At 45.4% G+C, this 19903-nt stretch overlaps 1 protein-coding gene across 10 annotated transcripts in view; it reads left to right on the top strand.

The window, feature by feature from the left end:
* The window catches only part of KIF1B (kinesin family member 1B), a 111924-nt gene that overhangs the window by 35267 nt on the left and 56754 nt on the right, over positions 1-19903 (top strand). For 5 of the 10 annotated variants that reach the window (XM_056865624.1, XM_056865623.1, XM_056865621.1 and 2 more), the window contains exons 7-13: positions 886-963; positions 2098-2163; positions 6051-6126; positions 6767-6845; positions 7670-7812; positions 13747-13880; positions 19569-19648. In XM_056865624.1, the coding sequence (XP_056721602.1) occupies positions 886-963; positions 2098-2163; positions 6051-6126; positions 6767-6845; positions 7670-7812; positions 13747-13880; positions 19569-19648 (656 nt within the window). Of the gene's footprint in view, positions 1-885; positions 964-2097; positions 2164-6050; positions 6127-6766; positions 6846-7669; positions 7813-9765; positions 9805-13668; positions 13881-19568; positions 19649-19903 lie in introns of all 10 variants that reach the window. The other 5 variants (XM_056865622.1, XM_056865616.1, XM_056865615.1 and 2 more) reach the window with 2 other exon arrangements.

Raw genomic sequence — 19903 nt, 5'->3', positions numbered from 1 at the left:
TCTGCTTGGCAGGGCTTAAATAATCACTGGCTCATTAACTCTCCCTTAGTCTGCATCCTCCCCATAGGCCTGGCTTGGTTTGGTGGTGGTGATACACAAACTGGATTATAAAGTTGCTGTGGGATATTCTGGTTAAAAGGGATCAGGCTGTCGGGTGGGTGGGAAGGAGAAGAGATGCTTCCTGGCCTTAATACTGTTTTAGAACACTCAAGAGAAGAGAAACTCCAGCACTGTGTATTATTTGTCAGTGGGCCTGTCAGTTTGAACAATGGACACTTATCCCGCTCTGTACAAAAGTGTGAGCAATGCATTGCTCCTGTCCCTCTGGTGTGTGCTCTCCACTCCGCAAAGTGAGGGGAACGCAGCTGTTTCGCTGACTCTTGTTCTTTGTCGCTGTCCAAGAATCAGAAGCACAAATCACCCCTCCGGCCAGATGACAGGAGCATTGGCCTGCTTCCCCACCCCTAAATCTGAACCTTGGGCCTGGTGAATTCACAATCCTGCGCACCATATGAACGCATCAAATAAGCTTGGCTTATAAGTGGCTAAAATTGCATGCTTGGTTCTGTGTGTGTGAGTTTTGGTTGCTCTGGAGGTCTTTCAGCCTTGGGGTGGGTGGGATGGTGGGAGGGGGAAATGTTGGTAAGCTAGGAGGGGTTGTGAATGCTGCTGGAAGGCTCCCTGTCCTGGGTCCCTTTGCAGACATAAGGAGACTCTTTCACAAAGGCTTCCTGCTTGCTGATGACAGAAGCCCCTCCATCCACGTAGTTCTGGAGGTTTTGCAGATCATGCCCGGCTACGTTCTTGCTTCCAAACCTGCTTCAAAGTTGGTGTGGGTCACTCTATTTTGTCCACCTGTGAACGTGCTGAATCTTCTCTCTTCAGGTTAGCAAGATCAGCCTTGTGGATCTTGCAGGGAGTGAGAGAGCGGACTCCACAGGTGCCAAAGGGACTCGATTAAAGGTATGAGTTTCTATAGCTGGCTTTACTAGCTTGTGGGCATTTTTCAGAAGGAGTAGTCAGCTGAGAATACTGCTGGAGGAGGTCTTGCCAGCGTGGTGGTGTGGTTAAGAGCGGTGGTTTGAAGAAGTGGAGTCTGATCTGGAGAACCGGGTTTGATTCCCCACTCCTCTACACGAGCGGCGGAGCCTAATCTGGTAAAATGGATTTGTTTCCCCACTCCTCCACATGAAGCCAGCTGGGTGACCTTGGGCTAGTCACACTCTCCCGGCCCCACCTACCTCACAGGGTGTCTGTTGTGGGGAGGGGAAAGGAACGAGATTGTGAGCCGGTTTGATTCTGCCTAAAGTGGTAGAGGAAGTCGGCATATAAAAACCAACTCTTCTTCTTATCCCTTTTCCTATGTGCACATGCAGTCCCCTTCTAAGTTGTGAGAAATTAACCTCTGTATTTCTTGTTTAAAACCCTGCTTGCCAAGCAAAGAATCGGTACCAAGAGTTGGGAGTATCTGTTGCACGTAAAGTCCCATCCAGACAGGTTCTGTTGCTTGCTGAATCCCACTCATGAAAGGTGGCCCAGTGTATTGATGCTTGGAGGGTGGTGTTCCTTCCCCTGCAGAAGGAAGGGAGAACATAGCCTGCACCTCTGGTTTGAGCCAGTGCCTACCCCAGATAGGATCCAGTGGTACAGATTTTCTTTCCTGGGTTGCTGAATGGTGCTTGGAAATAGAAGAGGAAGACCAAGGATGTGAGACACTGGAGTCCTCAGTGCCAAAAACAAACACACAACATTAAGGCTGAATAAAGGAAAGAAAGGGCCATAGCTCAGTGGCAGAACATCTGCTTGGCAGGCAGAAGGGCCCAGGTTCAATCCCCGCATTTCCCTGTTAAAGGGACCAGGCAAGGAGGTGATGTGGAAGACCTCTGCCTGAGACCCTGGAGAGCTGCTGCCGGTCTGAGTAGACAATGCTGACTTTGATGGACCAAAGGTCTGATTCAGTATAAGGTAGCTTCATGTGTTCAAAGATTTGATATGTTGTTTGGAGCTAAGAGGGTGGCGATGGTAGTATTTTTTTCTTCCAAATTGTGTGTTTGTATTTGGGCAGCTTCAGCCTCAAATATCTGCTTACCTTTCCAGGAAGGAGCAAACATCAACAAATCTCTCACCACACTGGGAAAAGTAATTTCAGCCTTGGCAGAAGTGGTAAGCCCCAACTGTTTCAATGATTCTTTTAAAAAATAATAATAAAACTTCACATGGGTGTTCAAGTCATCCAAAGAGGGTTTCCTCTGGAGGGCCTGACGTGTTCATGGCATGATGATGCCGTGCCTAGTTTGTTGCTTTAGCAGGTTTGTAAAGGTCTCTAAAGCTGTGCAATACTACTAGTTTTAAAAAAATCCTAGTAGGATTGTTAAAAGAATACCAGTTCAAAAGGGGAACCGACTCAAATTGTCCAGATATTTAAAACTCCCCTGGAGGTGAGTGGAGAAAGCAGCAGGAGATTGCAGAGCTGCTGGCTACCTTCTGTTTTTTCTCTGCTTATCTTATCACTCCTTAACAGCTGATTGTCCTTGCTGATTCCTCCGTCCCCGTCCCCCCCGGAAATCCCAGGGGAGAATTACCTGCTAAAGGAGAAGGGAAATAGTTGGAGAGAAAGAATGGACAGGGGAAAGCACCCAGCCATCTCCCTGAGCATTTCCTGCTTGTCTTCTAGGGAAATTCTCAGCCAGCAGTCTGGCACCTGTGTACTTCTCACAAGATAAGAGTGAAAAGCAGCTGGGCTCCAGCGTGCTGCTCGTGTGGGATGGTGTTCAGCCCTGGAGATTCCTGTGCACGAGCAGGCTCCTCCCCTTCCCTCTCCTCATGTCTCCTCCTTCGGACAGGCCCTTGACGGTTTTCACAGCTTCTTGTAGGATCCTGGTTACATGCTTTTTTGTTGGGTTTTTATTTTATTTAGAATGCTATTTGATGCCTCAGGAAGTAACGTTTGTATGTTTCCCGATCACTGGTGCCTATTTCAATAACCTATTCTTCCTTGTGCCGCAAACTTATTTCTATATTCTTCCTTTCTTCTCTCAATGCTTCCAAATGTAGGATAACTGCACCAGCAAGGTATGATGGGGGACAAGGGATGAAATGGTAGACTTTGGAGACTAAGTCTTGGTAGTTTAATAGACCTTGGTTCCATGAGGATGGGAGAAACCAGGAGCAGGGATCCATCGCGATTGGCACTGATTTGGAGCTCTGAGGCTGAGGCTGAATTCTCTCTAGTGTAGCATTATATTGAGAATGGCTGTCGTCTCTCAGTAAGCGGTGGAGTCTGATCTGGAGAACAGGGTTTGATTCCCCACTCCTCCACACGAAGCCAGCGGGGTGACCTTGGGCTAGTCTCACCCACTCAGCCCCACCTACCTCACAGGGTGTCTGTTGTGGGGAAGGGAAGGTGATTGTAAGCCGGGTTGAGTGGTAGAGAAAGTCGGCATATAAAAACCATTCACACGACATCTCTTCTAATATAAGTGGCGTGCTCCAGAAAGGAGCAGTAGGCTGTTTAAATACATGGCTTTCTTTTGTAAACGGCTCTTACATTGGGGGCTTGCAGTGTTCTCTCATCCAAGGGTTTGCAGCTCCTTCAGCAATGCCACAATATCAGGTGTTGTCAACCCCCTCATCGCACCTGAAGGAGAAGAGGATTTCAGTGTCAAAAGCAAGACATGTATCCCTGATCTTGATTTTAACACGGTTTTTCCCTATTGTAGAATAGCAATAACACACTTGTCTCCTTTCAGCTTAACATTACAATCTAGTTCAGTGAAGCAGTAGGAGCTTTGCTCGCGGTGATTAACCGTTCGGGCTGAACCACATAGGAGGGGGAAATCCATGATCTGGTCTCCCAGCGGTACTTTTGAAAGTTACAAAGCAGCTCGCAAACTGTGTGTGTGATTAATACTGCAGTTGTGCCATTCACACAGCATATCTATCAACTCTTTCCCCTTTGGTGTTTTCTTAATACAAGTCACTCTTCTCACTGGTGTTGGGAAAACTGAGTGGAGGGACAGCCGCCTGCCCCTCAACATGTGCATCCACTTCTGACTGCTTATTAACATGACATGTACTGTAGGAGAGTGGTTGTGTGGATCTCCCACATAATGTGTTGTTCCAGCCCTTATTTGCCAATAAAACTGTAAGATTGTGCTTCTCTGTTGTTGCAAGGATAGGGCTCTCAAGGCCAGCAGCTGCCTTATCTATTCCGTCCTAGTGTGATTTGTGCAAGGCGCATTGCTGGGGTGTGTGTGTGTCTCCTGCTTTATGCTTTAAATTTTTATGGGCAATGTAAAAATGGATCTAATAGAACTAACTCGAATCAGAGGCTGACTCTAGATGTATAAGCCATCCGCTGGGCCCTTTGCTTCCTCATCGCATTGGCTGGCGGCAAAAGAGATGTTCTGTCCAGCATTCTTGTACGAGAACATCTGTGGCCGTTGTCGTGGGGCATTTGGGTGAAGCTGCTCCAGGTGATGGCTGTTGCCACAGAATGAGCTGATCGCTTTCTGTGGCTCACTGTTGTGAATCAAAGGCTTTCTTTCCCCACCCCCACATTTCATGGTAGGCAGCATAGAGCAAATCACCCAGTGAAGTTTTTGTGTGTGCATGTGAGCAGCTCCCTCCATAGTAATGGCTGCTTCCACCACGTGGAGGCCATTTAAAGCATCCCACAAAGCAATGTGTCCATGGCAGACTCTTACGAATTCAGACAGAATAACTAAAGAGCTATTTGCAGTAGCTTGATTGATATATTGTGCAAACCACGGTTTTGCTAATGGTTGCTTGGAAATCCAAACCACGGTTTGAGGTTCTAAATGTACATGAGCAAACCATGGTTTTATGGTGCTTGTCTGCTTTCGTTTTCTGGCTGCTTGGCACTCCTACTTCATGGAGCAACGACGACAGCTCTGGTTTTGTCACTTCAACTGTCAAGCCAAACCAGAATTGGGGCACATTGTAGTTTGCTGCCCCACTTCCAACGTTCTTTCTGACTTGCCAGCTAGTTGCAAACTTTGTCCGTTCATATATCTTGCTGTAGTTAACTTTTTAGCGGCAGTTTGACAGGGTGCCAGAACTGAGCTGATGGGTGGGATCCTGCAGGTCCATTCTGCTAGCAGAGGTGGCTTCTTCCACTGGAGTGGCTATCCAGCCTAGTGCGGGCTGAAGTCTGCTGGATGCCCTTGGAAAGTCAGTGAAGCCCTTCACTGGGTTTGTTTTCTTTGTCTTTGGAATGAACAGTTCGGCATAGCAAGTTTTTTGGCGAAGGTAGAGTTTGAATCCGTTTCTCCCATGTCAAAGTCCCGCTCTGTGATGTCAGCTTGGGCCAGTCACTGTCTCACAACCTAACCTACGTCACAGGGTGTCTTGTGAGGATAAAAACAGAAGAAGAGGAGGATAATGTTGTAAGCTGCTTTGGCTTGTGATTTGGGGGAGAAAAGTGGGCTATAAATATCTTTAAAAAGTTAAGGCAGAGCTAGGACAGGAATACAACAGTGTAGAATCTCTTATTTCACGGGACTGAAAGTATTTCTCTTTCTCTCAGAGGGAGCACGGGGTCCAGCTCCTTGACTATAAATGGCTATAAGAAGTTGCCTTCAGGGCCAGATTTGGCCCACAGGCTATAGGTTGGCCATCCCAGCTTTTCAACCTAAATGTCCTGGCCTGGCATCCAAAGCAATGTATAAATAGTTCTTCACCTGAAAGGATGCCTTAAGCCTGGGTTTCTCAACAGTGGCCCCATGGCAAGCTGGGTTTTGAATCTGAGAGGGCTTTCCAGAGGAGGTCGTGATGGTGAAATGAATGTGGTGCCGGGCATTCCCAAGCCCTTGGGCATCTTGGCAGCCGTTCTCTGGATTCTGGCCCCTGAATCATCGTGCCGTTTTTATCCCGCCCTCCCTTCCCACTTGTCACTATTTTTCACTGCTGTTTCTTTTTAGGTGCCTACATCACACTCTTTAATTGCAGTTTGAAATCATTTTTAGAAAAGATGTCACTTAACAGAGGCAGAAAAACACATTTCACATTACTTAAATGCCTATTTGCAGAGCAAGAAGAAAAAGAAGACTGACTTCATTCCGTACAGGGATTCTGTGCTGACGTGGCTGCTTCGGGAAAACCTAGGTATGCCACTGCAGAGAAAACTCTACTCAAGTTTAAATTTCCAACTGGTTATCGGTTTCCTTTTGCTGTGCTGCATTTAGCTTACTACTCAGCCACCATCTTTGGGACATGTCCTCTGGCTTGAGGTTGGAGTATGGCTCACTAAAAGAGCATTTACTAAAACAGCATGCAGAAAGCCCCAGATTCACTCGCTGGCACTTCCAGTTCTAAACTTCAGGTAGTAGATGCCTGAAACCCTGGAGAACTGTTGCCAGTCAGAGTAGGCAATACTGGACTTGATAGACCAGTGATCTGGCCCCATACAAGTCAGCTTCATGTGTAAACCCCATCAGGGTTTAGCAGATATTGGCTTTATTTTTATTTTTTATTGTTTAGTATTTTAATAGTTGTCATCATTCTAGAAAAAAAGATTATTGTAATTTCTGTTGAAATTTAGATTTGGCCTGGCTGTTTGTTTCTGTGACCAGACAAGACTTGTGTGGCATCATTCCAACATTTAAGAGATAAAATAAAGTGTTACCTTTTGCTTATAATTGTCCCCATTATGTTGCTTTTCTTAGTCAGGTTTGTGATTTGCAGGATATCATCGGTCCCAGGTATTAACTTAGGTTTAATCCTACAATCTTTTCCTACCTTGTAGGGGGCAACTCCAGAACTGCCATGGTGGCCGCTTTGAGTCCAGCAGATATAAACTATGACGAGACTTTAAGCACTTTAAGGTATTTCTCTGGAATGTGATATGGAAATTTGGGGCTTTTTGCTCTGCATTCTGTCCCCTCGTTTGTCATGTGATGCTTAAGTGGCAAGTCACTGAAATGTGGATTGGAGGCTGGCTGCGGCTTTCCCGTCCACTGCTTCTTTAGTGTCATTTGGTGGAACCCTGAAATTCAAGCAGTGAGAGGAGAGTTACCGAGACCCACTTTTAAGCGCTAAACGTTTCATACCATAGAAAGGTAGCATCTTCTGTACTCTGTGTGAATCGGACAACTGTGGGTTTTGAGGATGTGGTAGAACTGCTGTGAGTGTACTGCCTGGAACTTGGCTTGGCAGCAAATAACCCGGAGGAGCCGTTTCCCCTGGGCTCATTGCAGCTCCCAAAGGAACAGGAGTAGGTGCTCCAGGGGGCAGGGAAAAGCTTTAAAATCATGTACCTCCAGCATCCCTGTGCAGCTGAGAGATGAACCAAGAGCCACGTTTCATGTAAAGTCCTGTTTCCTTGTGTTGTGTTAATGTATTGTAAACTGGTGATCTGTTGGTTGAAAGGGAAGGTAGACATCTCTAAAATAAATAGTGAAATCTAGTATATATTTTGTTGTTCCTGACAGTACGTCACCTTGCCTCCCCCTCCCCTCTTCTCATTTTTCTTTCGCCTTTTCTGCCCCTCTTTAGATTTTTCATCTACTTTTCTTTGTCTAGTAACTAGTATCTAGTGGTATGAGTGGGGAGGTCATTGGGTGATGGGGGGTTGTTGTTTTGTACTTTGGTATTGCCTGCCTGCCCCAACAAAAAAACCAAACCGCCAGTTATATCCGACTGACTCTAGATATGCAGATCGGGCCAAGCAGATCAAATGCAATGCGGTTATCAACGAAGACCCCAATGCCAAACTGGTGCGGGAGCTGAAGGAAGAGGTTACCCGGCTCAAGGACCTTCTTCGTGCTCAAGGGCTTGGAGATATTATTGACAGTAAGTGGCTTAAACAGTTTCTCGTTCCGTGGGAGATAAACACCTTATCTGCCTTCAGAGATGAACAGAAATCCAGGTACTTCATTAAATTCGAAGGTTTGAGTGAGGGTGGAAGTGGATGACGAAGCCTCAACTGGACCCAGCGGTCTTTTCTCTGAGCCACTGGTCTTTGAGAAGCATGGTGGGGATTGCAGCAGGCAATTATGACTATGGAAAGAGGGTTTCCATCTTTCTGGGACCTCAGAATATTTTCCTGCCCAGTCATGAGAGTTTTGGTGGTTCCCAAGAACTGTGAACATAGAGCCACCTTCCCTTCCCTCAGTAAGGCTGCCTCGGCAGCATCCTGTGGCTGTTAGTTGCCGCTGTTTCCCCCCTCCTCTACTGTCTCTTCCTCTCAAAAATAAAAGAAAAATATTCTGTTTTTTGCAATCATTGTCCAGTGTATCAGTTGTATAAAATGAATCATCTAGTCCCATCTGTAATTTGGATTTTTTGTTGGGGAGGGCCTGGGTTTAAATCCATAATTGAGCATTTCCTCTGCCAAAGTACTCTGTGTGGGTAGTCTGTTCTCTAAATAAGGTACTGCAGCCATAAAAAAGAGACTTTGGAGCGCAGTCTAATTCAAGTGATGCACCCTAGTCTCTTGTTTGGAAAGACAAAAATGAGTAGGGTTTGTCAGAGAATGGGTTCGTGGAATGCTCTGCCACTGTGACATGATGAAAATGCTCCTTTGTTTTAAGGTCTGATTAATAGCACTGTAATCTCGAAGAGTGTTTTAGCCACCTCCCTATATGGGAAGAATGGGATCTGTCTTTCCCCACCCCCTCCATTGCAGTGCTGGAAAGTAATAAAACAAGGAGTTTCTTGGGTTCGGATCCTGTTGTGTCACCCTTTAAAGGCTGTAACAAGGGGTTTTAGGTCCAGTTCATGTATGACTGTAGGAGCCCCGTGGCACAGAGTGGTAAGCTGCAGTACTGCAGTCAAAAGCTCTGCTCACAACCAGAGTTCGATCTCGATGGAAGTCAGTTTCAGGTAGTTAGCTCAAGGTTGACTCAGCCTTCCATCCTTCCGAGGTCGGTAAAATGAGTACCCAGCTTGTTGGGGATAAAGTGTAGATGACTGGGGAAGGCAGTGGCAAACCACCCTGTAAATATAGTCTGCCTAGTAAACGTCAGGATGTGACGTCACCCCATAGGTCAGTAATGACCCAGTGCTTGTACAGGGGACTACCTTTACCTTTTTACCATGTAAAACTGGTGTGGTGCTCTTGTCGCCTCTTGAGGCTGGATCTCCCACCGTTCTGGTAACATTTGAATGATAGATTCATGTGGGAAATAACCCCATTCTGGTGATACGTATTCCCCAGGCAGGTGTGGCAGCAGTAAAGCAACTGCTGTGATCCTCCCATCCCGCGTGATTAATTCAAATATTGCCATGCTACAGGATCTAGTGGCAGAAAGAGGGGGCAATTCTGTGCTGGTCATATATGCATTTACAGTGTGGTGGCAATTTGTGAACTTGTTCTCATTTGGGGGGGGGGTAGAAAGCATTAAAACCAGCATGATAGAGAATAAATATTTGTTTGGGTGAATCTGTATTTTGTGCTGGTGAATTTTCAGAATGAATGCTGAGCTTTGGTTGCTTGATTGTGGGTGCGCATTTGTCTGCCAAAGAACATTCCTGGCTTAAAAGTTTTTTTCTTTTTTAAAAAGGGGGTTAAATTGGTATGCATAATGTGTCTTTTCCCTAAAAAGAATGGAATGGGGGGGGGGGAAGTTCTTAAATGTAAAAACAAACGCCGCTTGGCCTCACAGCAAACCAGACGAGCTGCTGGTGTCCAACTAAGAATCTGTTTTTTATCCGATGCCGAATTTTCTCTTCCCTTCCTGTGTCAGCTGTTGATCCTGAGTATTTTTACCCTTCTTGTATCTTCCCTCCTACTTCCTCCTTCAGTCGATCCGTTTGGAGATTTCATTGGAAGTGGAGGCAAATGTGTGTATCGCGTAACTAGTAACTTTTGCTGACTGGCTCCCGGCTGCACTTTGTGCTGTGTCCCTTGCAAGGCAATTCCAGGCAGAACCTTTTTTGAGCAGGGAATCTGGTCTTGTTTCACGGGGTTGGACGTAGTCAATGGCTACCACTTGGGAGCAGGCTTTCGGCAAGGCGCAAACACAAGGGCTTTTAAACAAAAAGTGTTGCTGGGCTAGAGAAAATGAGAGCAGTTATTTGTGTCCCGATGGGGTCTGAGCTACTGGTTTTTGAAACCATAATTCTGGCAGAAATATGTGGCTTACTGGACCAAACTGTGCGCGTTTGAAAAGAGAAAGCAGTGGATCACTGGACAAGATTAAGCAGCTTTTCAGTTTAAAACATTGGCTGCTCTGGCAGCTGCAATGGGACTGGCAGTTGTCTCCTGTATTTTTATTTTTAATTTACCATTCTGTTCCTTTTGCACAGAGTTGATGTCTCAAGAGTTGTGTGTTTATTTCTCCATTGAGGAAAGGTATCTCATCTTTAGGGTGATGGGCTCACATAATATCCTTAGTAAGAGTGTGTTTCTTTCCTGACTTTGCCCTAGAAGGAAGGAAGGAAAAAGTGCTCTGTCTTAGAAGGAAAAGTTTATATCAAACAAATTTAAAACTGAATGGACTGTTCTGTAAACGAACCTCAGGTGCACTCCTGAGCTTGAAATCTCAGAAGTGAGGTTGGGTTGGGTGAATAAGATTGCCTGTGGTCAGGAGTGGGGCTTCAGCGGCCTCTCTAGCTTCATGCTGCTCTTGATGATGAGCAAAACCAGAATAAATGATGCAAAAGGAGAGAGGAATGCCCCTCAATGTGTTGCTGGTGTTACTCTTCGTTCCGAGTTTGGCCAAATGTCACTTGAAGCTAGGGCGTGGTTGGCCGCCTTTAAACTACACCTTAAACTGTGCTTTAGCACTGAGGGGTTCCTAGCTTCTCTGAAGCATGACCCTTTTAAATCCTCATGGCAAAAAACCTTAGATGAGAAACTGTCGTTGTTGGGCTTCTTGCAGGATATGTTATTATATATTGGGAAAACTGAAGCTTTTATCAAAATTAAAAAGCGCATTAAAGAGCTCGATTATAACAGCACTACTTTTCGTGCTCGTCGCGTCTGTTCATCCCAGTTCTTCAGAATACCCCCTCCACGTGGTCTGCCTGCCTATACATATTATCTGACAACTCCTCGTTTCTGTAGAGCTTTTTGCTTGGCTAGATTGAATGCTAACCCTTCTATGGTAATCCAGGGCAGAATTCTGAATATACCATACTCAGACAGGATCTGCCCTTGCTCTTCTGGCTCTATTGACTCATTAGCCCATGCCCTTTTGGAATGCCGCTTTTACGAGGAACTTCGATCGCACTATATTTTCCCCCTTTTAATATACAAATCCAATGCCTCTGTGACTGACATAATGCCTTTTTTACTAAGCGATAGGGACCCCAAGGCTTCATTGTCAGTGGCAAGATTTGTTTCAATCCTTATATCCCTCCAACACTAGATATATGCTGCTCAAGATCAATTGATAAAGGAGCTTCTAAGGGATAAAAGGAAAGGAAAAGGAGAGAGGAGATAAATATACATCAACAAAATGATGTCTACAAAGGGCAGAATTCAGCCTTACTTTGGACCAGTGTTTAGATTGCCTGGGAGCAGGCTGCTCACAAAACCAAGAACTACGTGTGATCCTGAAAGTAACTGGGTGGAGACCTGACACTTTTCCAGTTGATAGACTTCCTTGCCTAGCCAACAAGTACTCATTGTAGACAGCTGGCAGAGTGGGTGTTCACACATCTGCCGTAAAGATGGGATGCTATGTGTACAATACCAGAAGGGGAGTGTTACCTGGAACACACATATAACATAAAGTACCACTGATAACACTGAATAAGTCCATATAGTTTTATAATAACACAATTTTAACTTACCCGAGCAGATTACGTTTTAAGGGATTAATGTATTCATGTGTGTTATTTTTGTTCGCAAAACCTTGTAAACTTTCATAGATTGTTTTGTTGCATAATTTGAATTATTTGTTGGAAATCACGTTTTTGGAATTACATAAACCATTATATTCAGTGTTATCAGTGGTACTTTATGTATATGTGTGTAAAGATGGAATGCAGCTGATATGATTAGATCCTGGTGGGACAGTGGAGGTAGTTCCAGTAGCTGAGGGAATGGAGCCCATGGAGTTCTGGGGTATGTTCAGTTTGAGCCTTGCCTATCAATCCTGCTGTTCTTACCCAAAACAAGACTCATGATGGAAGAGATCTGTCTGGAATTTCCTTGAGCTTGGGTACCTGGTGGTGCGAGTCTCCACCCTGTTTCTGCTTCTGGCCTTTTTCTTACTCTGCTTCCAGCTTGTTGAGCTTAACCCCAGCCTCAGTGCGAACAGCTGCAACTTATCAGAGAGAGAAGTATGCATGGTGCCAGAGCAAAGCTCTGTGCAGCCAATCTGTGTAGCAGCCGTAGCAATTGCAAGCTCTACCTTCTCCCTCCCAAATGCATGTTTTTCCACCAGACGTTCGATGAACTCCGTTTTCTCTGCCTGCTTGGTGCATCCTGGCAACTTCCTTGTTACCTGGTCTTTTCTCTCCTATTCCTGTTTCTGTATTTGTGGATGGCAGTTTTCAAACAAACTCAAAATGTAGCTTCTAGGTAGTCATGACATTTTGTGGACTGATGAGTTCATTGTCTCCTGAACTCCCATAAGCTTATGGGCAGGCATAGGGCAGGCCAGAAGCATTTGTATTGCTTTGAGAAATTGTCAGTCCTGTCTTTTAATGGTGATGTCTTCAAGCATCCTTCATGAAACATGACCAAATTTTAATACCCAGTCTAAAAAACAAAGGGATTCTCAGTGGGGTTTTTGTACAAGATCAGCTAGTCCAAAATTAAATCTGCTAGTATTATTTGGAAGCTGAACTTACCTGTATGTATTATGCATCTTTTAATATACAGGTAGACTGAAGAAGAAAGGCAGCTGATTAACTCTTTCTTGCTGCCCTATCAAGGTCTTAATTATAACAATTATAACAAATTAATTATAACTTAATTGTAACAAATGTCTTAATTATAACCTAGTTTGACTGCTTGAGCTGACAGACCATGTTGACCAAATATCTCAGTCTCATTGACTGAATTTGTGATTACAAGTCCTGGGCTATTTTCACTGGTCCCCAGTTGTCTCCCTCAAAGGTCACCAATCCAGTGTCCTGATGAGGAAACAATTTTTATTTGGGCAGTAGTAAAGAGCCAAGGGTAACTTTAAGGCCTATCGGAAACTTGATGGAAGTTTTTTTGTATTACGGGGTGCTTATTTATTCAGTTTGTCCCCGTCCTTTCCCGCCAACATACCTGATCCACAAGGCACCTTACAAATGCAACTCACCTGTAAAATACTGTTTGCAAAAGCATCAAATATTTCAGAGGTCCAGAAAATCAATAGTAGTGTGAAAAAGCTAAGGAATATTTTGTCAAGGCATGACCAAATTAAACAATAATTGTCCTCAAAAAGACTGAAAGAAGGGCTGCATAGAGGAGACAGTTTCTTAGCTGGGTTTGCCACTACTGGCTGCCAGCCTCCTTTTGAGTAAGAGCTGCCCCTGGCAAATTCTTAGTGCACAGGGAGGTTCATTGGAGAAAATGTTTTAGAACTGCCATTGCATCGTATTAATCCTGTCTGTGTTGCTGCTTATGTGCTATCCTCTTATACTGGTGTTTCCTTCCTGTGTTTCCTCCTCCCCTTTATTTTTCTGCTCCTTTCTCCTTTGATCTGCCCCCCTGGCCCCCCCTATTTTTTGCCTTCCCTCCTGCCCACCTTTCTCTCCCAGATCTGAAAGATTTTCAGAACAGTAAGCACAGATACTTGCTAGCGTCCGAGAATCAACGTCCTGGCCATTTTTCCACAGCATCCATGGGCTCCCTCACTGCATCTCCATCTTCCTGCTCTCTCAGTAGTCAGGTGGGCTTAACGTCTGTCTCCAGTATCCAAGAGAGAATCATGTCCACTCCTGGAGGAGAGGAAGCCATTGAACGTTTGAAGGTACGTATGTTTCAAGAACTTCCCCTGTATTCCTTATGTACAAATTGGAAGGGGGAATTACAGAAGAACGTGGCTGGCTCTGTAATTCTTATTCGCATCCCTTATGTATGATTGATTGCAATTTATACTGATGCACTGAGCACGTCTAGGAATGAGTTGTGCCCTGCTTCCCCCCCTTAAAGCACAGAGATCCTGCTGGTGCCCTGAGGATCTGTCAGGTGTGCTGATTTTATGTGAGTTGGTTGGTCTTCCTTTGGGTAGAGGCCCCCAACTCAAGTCTCTTGAATGTCAAGTCTTCCTCGGTAAAAGGCAGCTGTGTATGTTCATCTGGCTCATCTCTGGAAAACCGCTAGAAGCTGTCTTCGGCAACAACCCGTGGTGCTGAATCCTTGAGGCCATGGGCTTCAAGCCTTTTCAGTTAATGCTATTCTCAATATTTAATTAAATATAATACCATGACATTAATCCTGCTGCACACATAACCAGATTTTCAGCAACTGCCGCTTTCCAAAATGCAGGGTGCTTAAATACTGTGTGGAAGAGAAGTATCTGGTGACTGTGCTCTCTAGTCTAGTTGTCACAGTGGGCATGATCCCTCTACGGTAGGGGCTGTGTCTTTCTGTATACCGGGACTAGCAGATGCGAAATAAATGATCGCATTATCAACAAATGAGTGCAGATTCGGTTTCTTGGCTTCATTTTTTTGTTCTCGGCAGACAACCAAAGTTCTTTGCCAGAAATTTCCACGCTTTCCGTTTGCATCAGGTTTTAAAGCCCACCATACCCTGAATCACTAACTTGGCAGGAGTTGCTGTCAAAATAATCCATTTTCTTTTTTCAGGTTTGTAGCCCTGGCTTTAAGTGACTTTGGTGCTTGCTAGTGGGAGTTAGAAGCTGAGTATCTGCTGTGGGAGAATGTTGTCAGAGTTACTCTGCTCCCAGAAATAGCCAGGGGCTGGGTTTGTGTACTTATTAGAGTGATGTTTCATCCAATAACAGTGAAATAAATTACATTCATAACCCTTGTAAGGTTCCTGGCAAATCCTAACACAATGGCCCTCTAGTGTAAGCTTGGAATTACAGCTCTGTCCTGGCTATTCAGAAAAAAATAGTTATTTAGGGAACATCTGACTTGTTTTTGAACCAAGTTCCCAAGTAATACAGCATAGAAATATAATAGAACGAAATGTTAGATTCATTAAGAGGGAAGACGAAAACCATAGTTAGCTGTCCTATCAACAGCAGATTTCGTAATTGCCAAAGGCCTGTCTGATCCAACGAGTCTCAAAGTTTGATTCCAAAATCTGGGGCCACTACCAAAAAGTCAGTTCAACAATGGCCACCAGCTTGCATTTTATTTTATTTGCTGTTTATGCTTCTGTCTATCTGTCTGTCTAGTTAAATTATTCAGCGTAAAATATAAACTGTAAGCACTGCCGTATTAGTACTACAACAGCAGCATGTTAAAATGATCAGCTCAGATTTTCATCCAAGGCCTCACAGAGCAAAAACTTCTTAATCTGCCTTCCAGCAGAAGCCAGTGAAGAAGAGAGGTGGAACATCCAGAGGGAGGAAGTTCTACAGAGTTGGCATAATTACTACAAAGGCCCTTTTGGTGGTGGACGTTGGCCTTGCTTCCACCTGCAATGACATTCTGAGCAGGGCACCTTTGACAGATCCCAGTAGATGGGAGAGTCTTTATGGGGAGTGGGTGCTTCCTCTAGGCCCAGGTTGACCAGCACCTTGAGCCAAGCCCAGAACAAATTAGCAGCCAGTGATGCTGGTGAAGCTACTAGGGTTACATTTACTCTTTTAAGATAAGGCAAGGTATAAATATTTTAAATGAAATCACGATGTCAGGGCTCAGAAAAGCAGGGTGGAAGTGTTCTGTATCAGCCCAGTCAGAGTCTTCTGGGGCAAACCTGTACACAGAGCACACCGCAGTAGTCTAATCTAGAGGCTACCGAGGCATGGATTGTGATGGCCATGATATAAAGTGGGGGAACCACTGGGTAATTTGTCTGTAGCTGATTTCAGTGAATGAGGAGCATTCTGAAAATGTTTCTCTGCCTCTTGTCTTTCCTGAAGAGCAGAGTCATAGAAATACATAAGATTTATTTATTCCAAGCTGAAACGCCTGCAAAAGGTTTTTTCTCGCTTGAAATCATTCTTAACTCTCTCCAAATTTCTGAGTAAAACAAGTGGATCTAGAATGCATTTGTTGTTAAGATGGCAATAAATGTAGATAGACCAGGTTTTAAGAAGCTATCGGTGCTGCTTCTTTGTTGGTTAGCAACCGGAAGTGCCCTGAGAAAGCGAGAACAATTTGTTGAAACTGCTGCATGGAGCAGTAGACAGGTTCCATCATGGTGATGACTGGAAAAGTTCTCAGATGTCTCAGCCCAGTACTGTGCAGTAGGATCATTTTGGAGCCTTCTTGGCTTTCCTGTGGAGAGTAGGGCTGGAGTGGCTCCAGAGGCTTCCCGGACTTTTCAAGACCTATTTGGGTGTCCTTCATCAGGTCTACCCCCCTCAGTCGCAGTCCCTTTTCTGTAAAACATGGAAGCCATTCCCTTTTCAGCAGACGAACAAGAGGCATGCAATCCTCTGGCACCCTACTGGTTCTAGGGTAACGCTTGTTTTTATATTAGCCATAATATGCGTTCTTCCCCAAACAATGGGATGGTGTCAGATTTTTAAATCAGGGTGCCGAAGGCCCATACTTCAGAGATTAAAATGTGGAGCAGACAGAATACCCCCCACTATAAGCCAGACAATAGGGGCCTTGTCCTGAATTTGTGCTGAACTGAACGCGTCAAAAGGCCACGACAGTGAAAGACCGATCTGTTGGTTTTGCCGAAGCGTTCTTCTGCTCTCTTCCCCCACCGTTGGGCATTTGAGGCAGCAGGCGCTGGTTACTTAGTGAATTCCCACCCCTTCATCCCCGCCCCCCCACCTCCAAAAGGCCGCTCGAAATGAGTGTGTGTGTATGTGTATATAGGGGGTGTTAGAACATACACCACATCTCTTTCTACTTTAAAAAACACACCATTGACAGAGATGGCAGGGCTGCCTCTGCAGTCATCTGATGCTCTGACATGAAATGATGCTTTCGGAATGGATATAAAAGCAGTTTTGATGTCTGGGCTAGAGTCGTCCTCATCAGCATTCAAGGCACCGTCCCCAGGTTTACAAGAGAGAGAGAACACTAGGGGAAGGCAGTATTTTCCGACAAGTTTAGCTGTTCAGTCATCACAGGCTTCCCACCTAGAAGCAAATGGAGTCAGGGAAGTAAACATACCCTCTTCAGCGACAGTGGAAATTTTGTAGCTTATCACACTAGGGTGTATTTCCTGCCCGAAGGACTGGGTGCTTCCTTTTACACAGGCGTTTCCCCCACCCCTGTCTCTTTTATCTTATGTTTTGCCATGTCATCCATTGTTATACACATCCTATGTCTGGTTTAGATGGCAGAGAAACCGCCCTGTTGTTTTTCAGTTCAGAAGGGTAGCAACAGTGGGAGAAACATCCCCCCCCCCGACAGTTTCTGAGGAACAAATGGGTATTTGTGCAAGATACGCGGCTGGAGCGGAAGAAACCGCTTCAGCAGAATTCTCCTGGGAAAGAAGCTGTTAGCGTCTGGATGTCCAAGAGCTTCTACAAGGATCTGTGTGGCATGGCTTGCCCAGCATCTTACGGATTACAGAGGGTTCTTGGGGCCATTTGGCAGCTAGTGAGAGCTGGATTTGGCCTGTCTGTGAGCTCAGCACTGATGGCCTCTCAAACCCTGGCAAACTGTCAGAACAAGCGTGGCTGAGTTAAGGGAAAGAAACGCTTCAGGACTTCCTCGGTGCAGTGAAGGGTGGAAACATGGCAGCTGGCTCAGCTGGCAGTGCGCTGTCTTGTCCCCAGCGCAGGGTTGAGCAGATCAGAGGAAAACAAGCCGGTGAAGAGAAAGACTTGATCCCAGGGAAGGGCGGCAGGTAGCTGCGTTGGTCCGAGGAAAAACCTACAAAAGCCGTATAAATACCCTTTTAATTAGGAGCAACCAAAATAACACAAAATGGTGTGCGTGATTTCTAGTTCTTCAGAACATTTGCTCAGGCTGGATGTTTTTTAAAAATTGGAGTGTGCGGAGGAGAGAAATGTTGCATGAGCCACAGACTTGATTTGATTATGTGTCGCTGGGTGGAGCTGGAATGAAGTTGTGCCTTAACGTTCTGGAGTGAACAAGGAAATTTTGAAAACTTTGTATCGGCCTTTCTGAACAGCATATTGCACCACGGTGGCGTACAAAATCAGCGCAAGAAACAATCACAGTATAAAACGAAAACTCGTAAGAAGCTGTAGCCATGATAACACCTGTGAGGAAAGGGTTCATTTTATTGCCTCCTAAACTACTGTCCGCCCTGACCTGGATGGCCCAGGCTAGCCTGATCTCATCAGATCTCAGAAACTAAGCAGGGTCGGCCCTGGTTAGTATTTGGATGGGAGACCACCAAGGAAGTCCAGGGTTGCTGTGCAGAGGAAGGCACTGGCAAACCCCTTCTGTTAGTCTCTTGCCATGAAAACCCCCCAAAAAGGGGTCGCCATAAGTCGGCTGCGACTTGACGGCACTTTACACACACACAAACAACTGTCCAGGACAGTGCCAAACACACTGTCTCGGTCACCTGAGTATCGTTCTGTCCTCGTTCCCATAATCTGCCTCTCAACTCTACATCTTTCATTGGTGACAGCTAGGTCTGGCTAGCCTGATCTCATCACGTCTTGGAAGCTTGGCAGGATGAGCCCTTGTTAAATCTTGGACAGGAGACCCCTAAGGAAGTCTAGTGCTGCTATGCAGAGGGAGGCAACGGCAAACCACCTCTTTTCACCTCTCGCCTTGAAAATCCTACGCGGTTGCCAAAAGTCAGCTGAGACTTGACAGCACTTTCTACCTGTTAAGTCAGCAGGTGCAGATTCCAGCACCACCTCCCAAAGAACTACATGCCCTCCGCCCTCCTTTTTCTTTTATTTCTTCTTTGGAGCCATCCTTTCGCGGGCTAGAACCTTTTCTACTGTTGTGCTGTAGCCCAAGGTGGTGTGATCCGTTTTCACTTCTGGATTTTACCATCTCATGTCAAAAACAGGCCCGAAGTGTAAAAACAACCACCACCAGCCTCTTAAAACTGACTTGGAACCTAATGAAAACTGCAAGCGACCATTTATCCCTTGAACTAGAAGACTTATGGAAGGGTATAACAGTACTTGAGCTTTTTTGAACAAAGGGCATTCACTGTTTGGGCCAGAAATGTTACAAGGTCTTAAATCTGTTGAGTACAGATAGGACATTAGCTTTTGAATAAACCTCTGTGGTTCCTTCAGTCTTGGGAATATGAATAGTGTTCAGGAAGAAGGTTCAGGCTGCCCCTGAGACTGCTAGCCTTAGAAATATGGCTCTTATGAAAAGACCAGGACCACATATAAATCTAAAATATAAATGAATTGTCATGGCTGAACCAGTAACTGGACCTGGGTCTTCTGGATATGAGCTTCACAGTCTGTTAAGGAGTGGCCGTGTTCCCTCAGGTTGTTTGCTTTTTGCTGCCACTTCATAGTCCTCTAGTTTCTCATGTCAAAAAGCTTAGTAAGACATGGCAACTTGGCTGCAGCCTCCTACATTCCACCTGTTGGGCTTCCTTGCAGGAATCCGAGAAGATCATCGCAGAGCTGAACGAGACGTGGGAGGAGAAGCTGCGGAAGACGGAGGCTATCAGGATGGAGAGGTGAGGCGTGAGAAATTAGGATCTCCGCTTTGAAGCTCTTGAGGTATCTGAGACAGCACTCAGGACTCTAGTTGATATTTGCTTGTCAAAACGCGGACAGGGATTAAAAATGTAACTAGGCTGGGAGAGGACAGGGCAAGCTTCTGCAGAAGAGAGGAGGATGTGAGTCTAAAAAGTAGTTGCTAGAAACTGGAAGTTTACATTGACAGTTACAGGGAAACAGCGGAGAGACTTGGGTGGGGGTTCAAATCCCCC

The sequence above is a fragment of the Euleptes europaea genome, chromosome 19 (genome assembly GCF_029931775.1).
Source record: "Euleptes europaea isolate rEulEur1 chromosome 19, rEulEur1.hap1, whole genome shotgun sequence".
NCBI classification, from domain to species: Eukaryota; Metazoa; Chordata; class Lepidosauria; order Squamata; family Sphaerodactylidae; genus Euleptes; species Euleptes europaea.
This window is presented reverse-complemented; position numbering and strand designations above follow the sequence as displayed.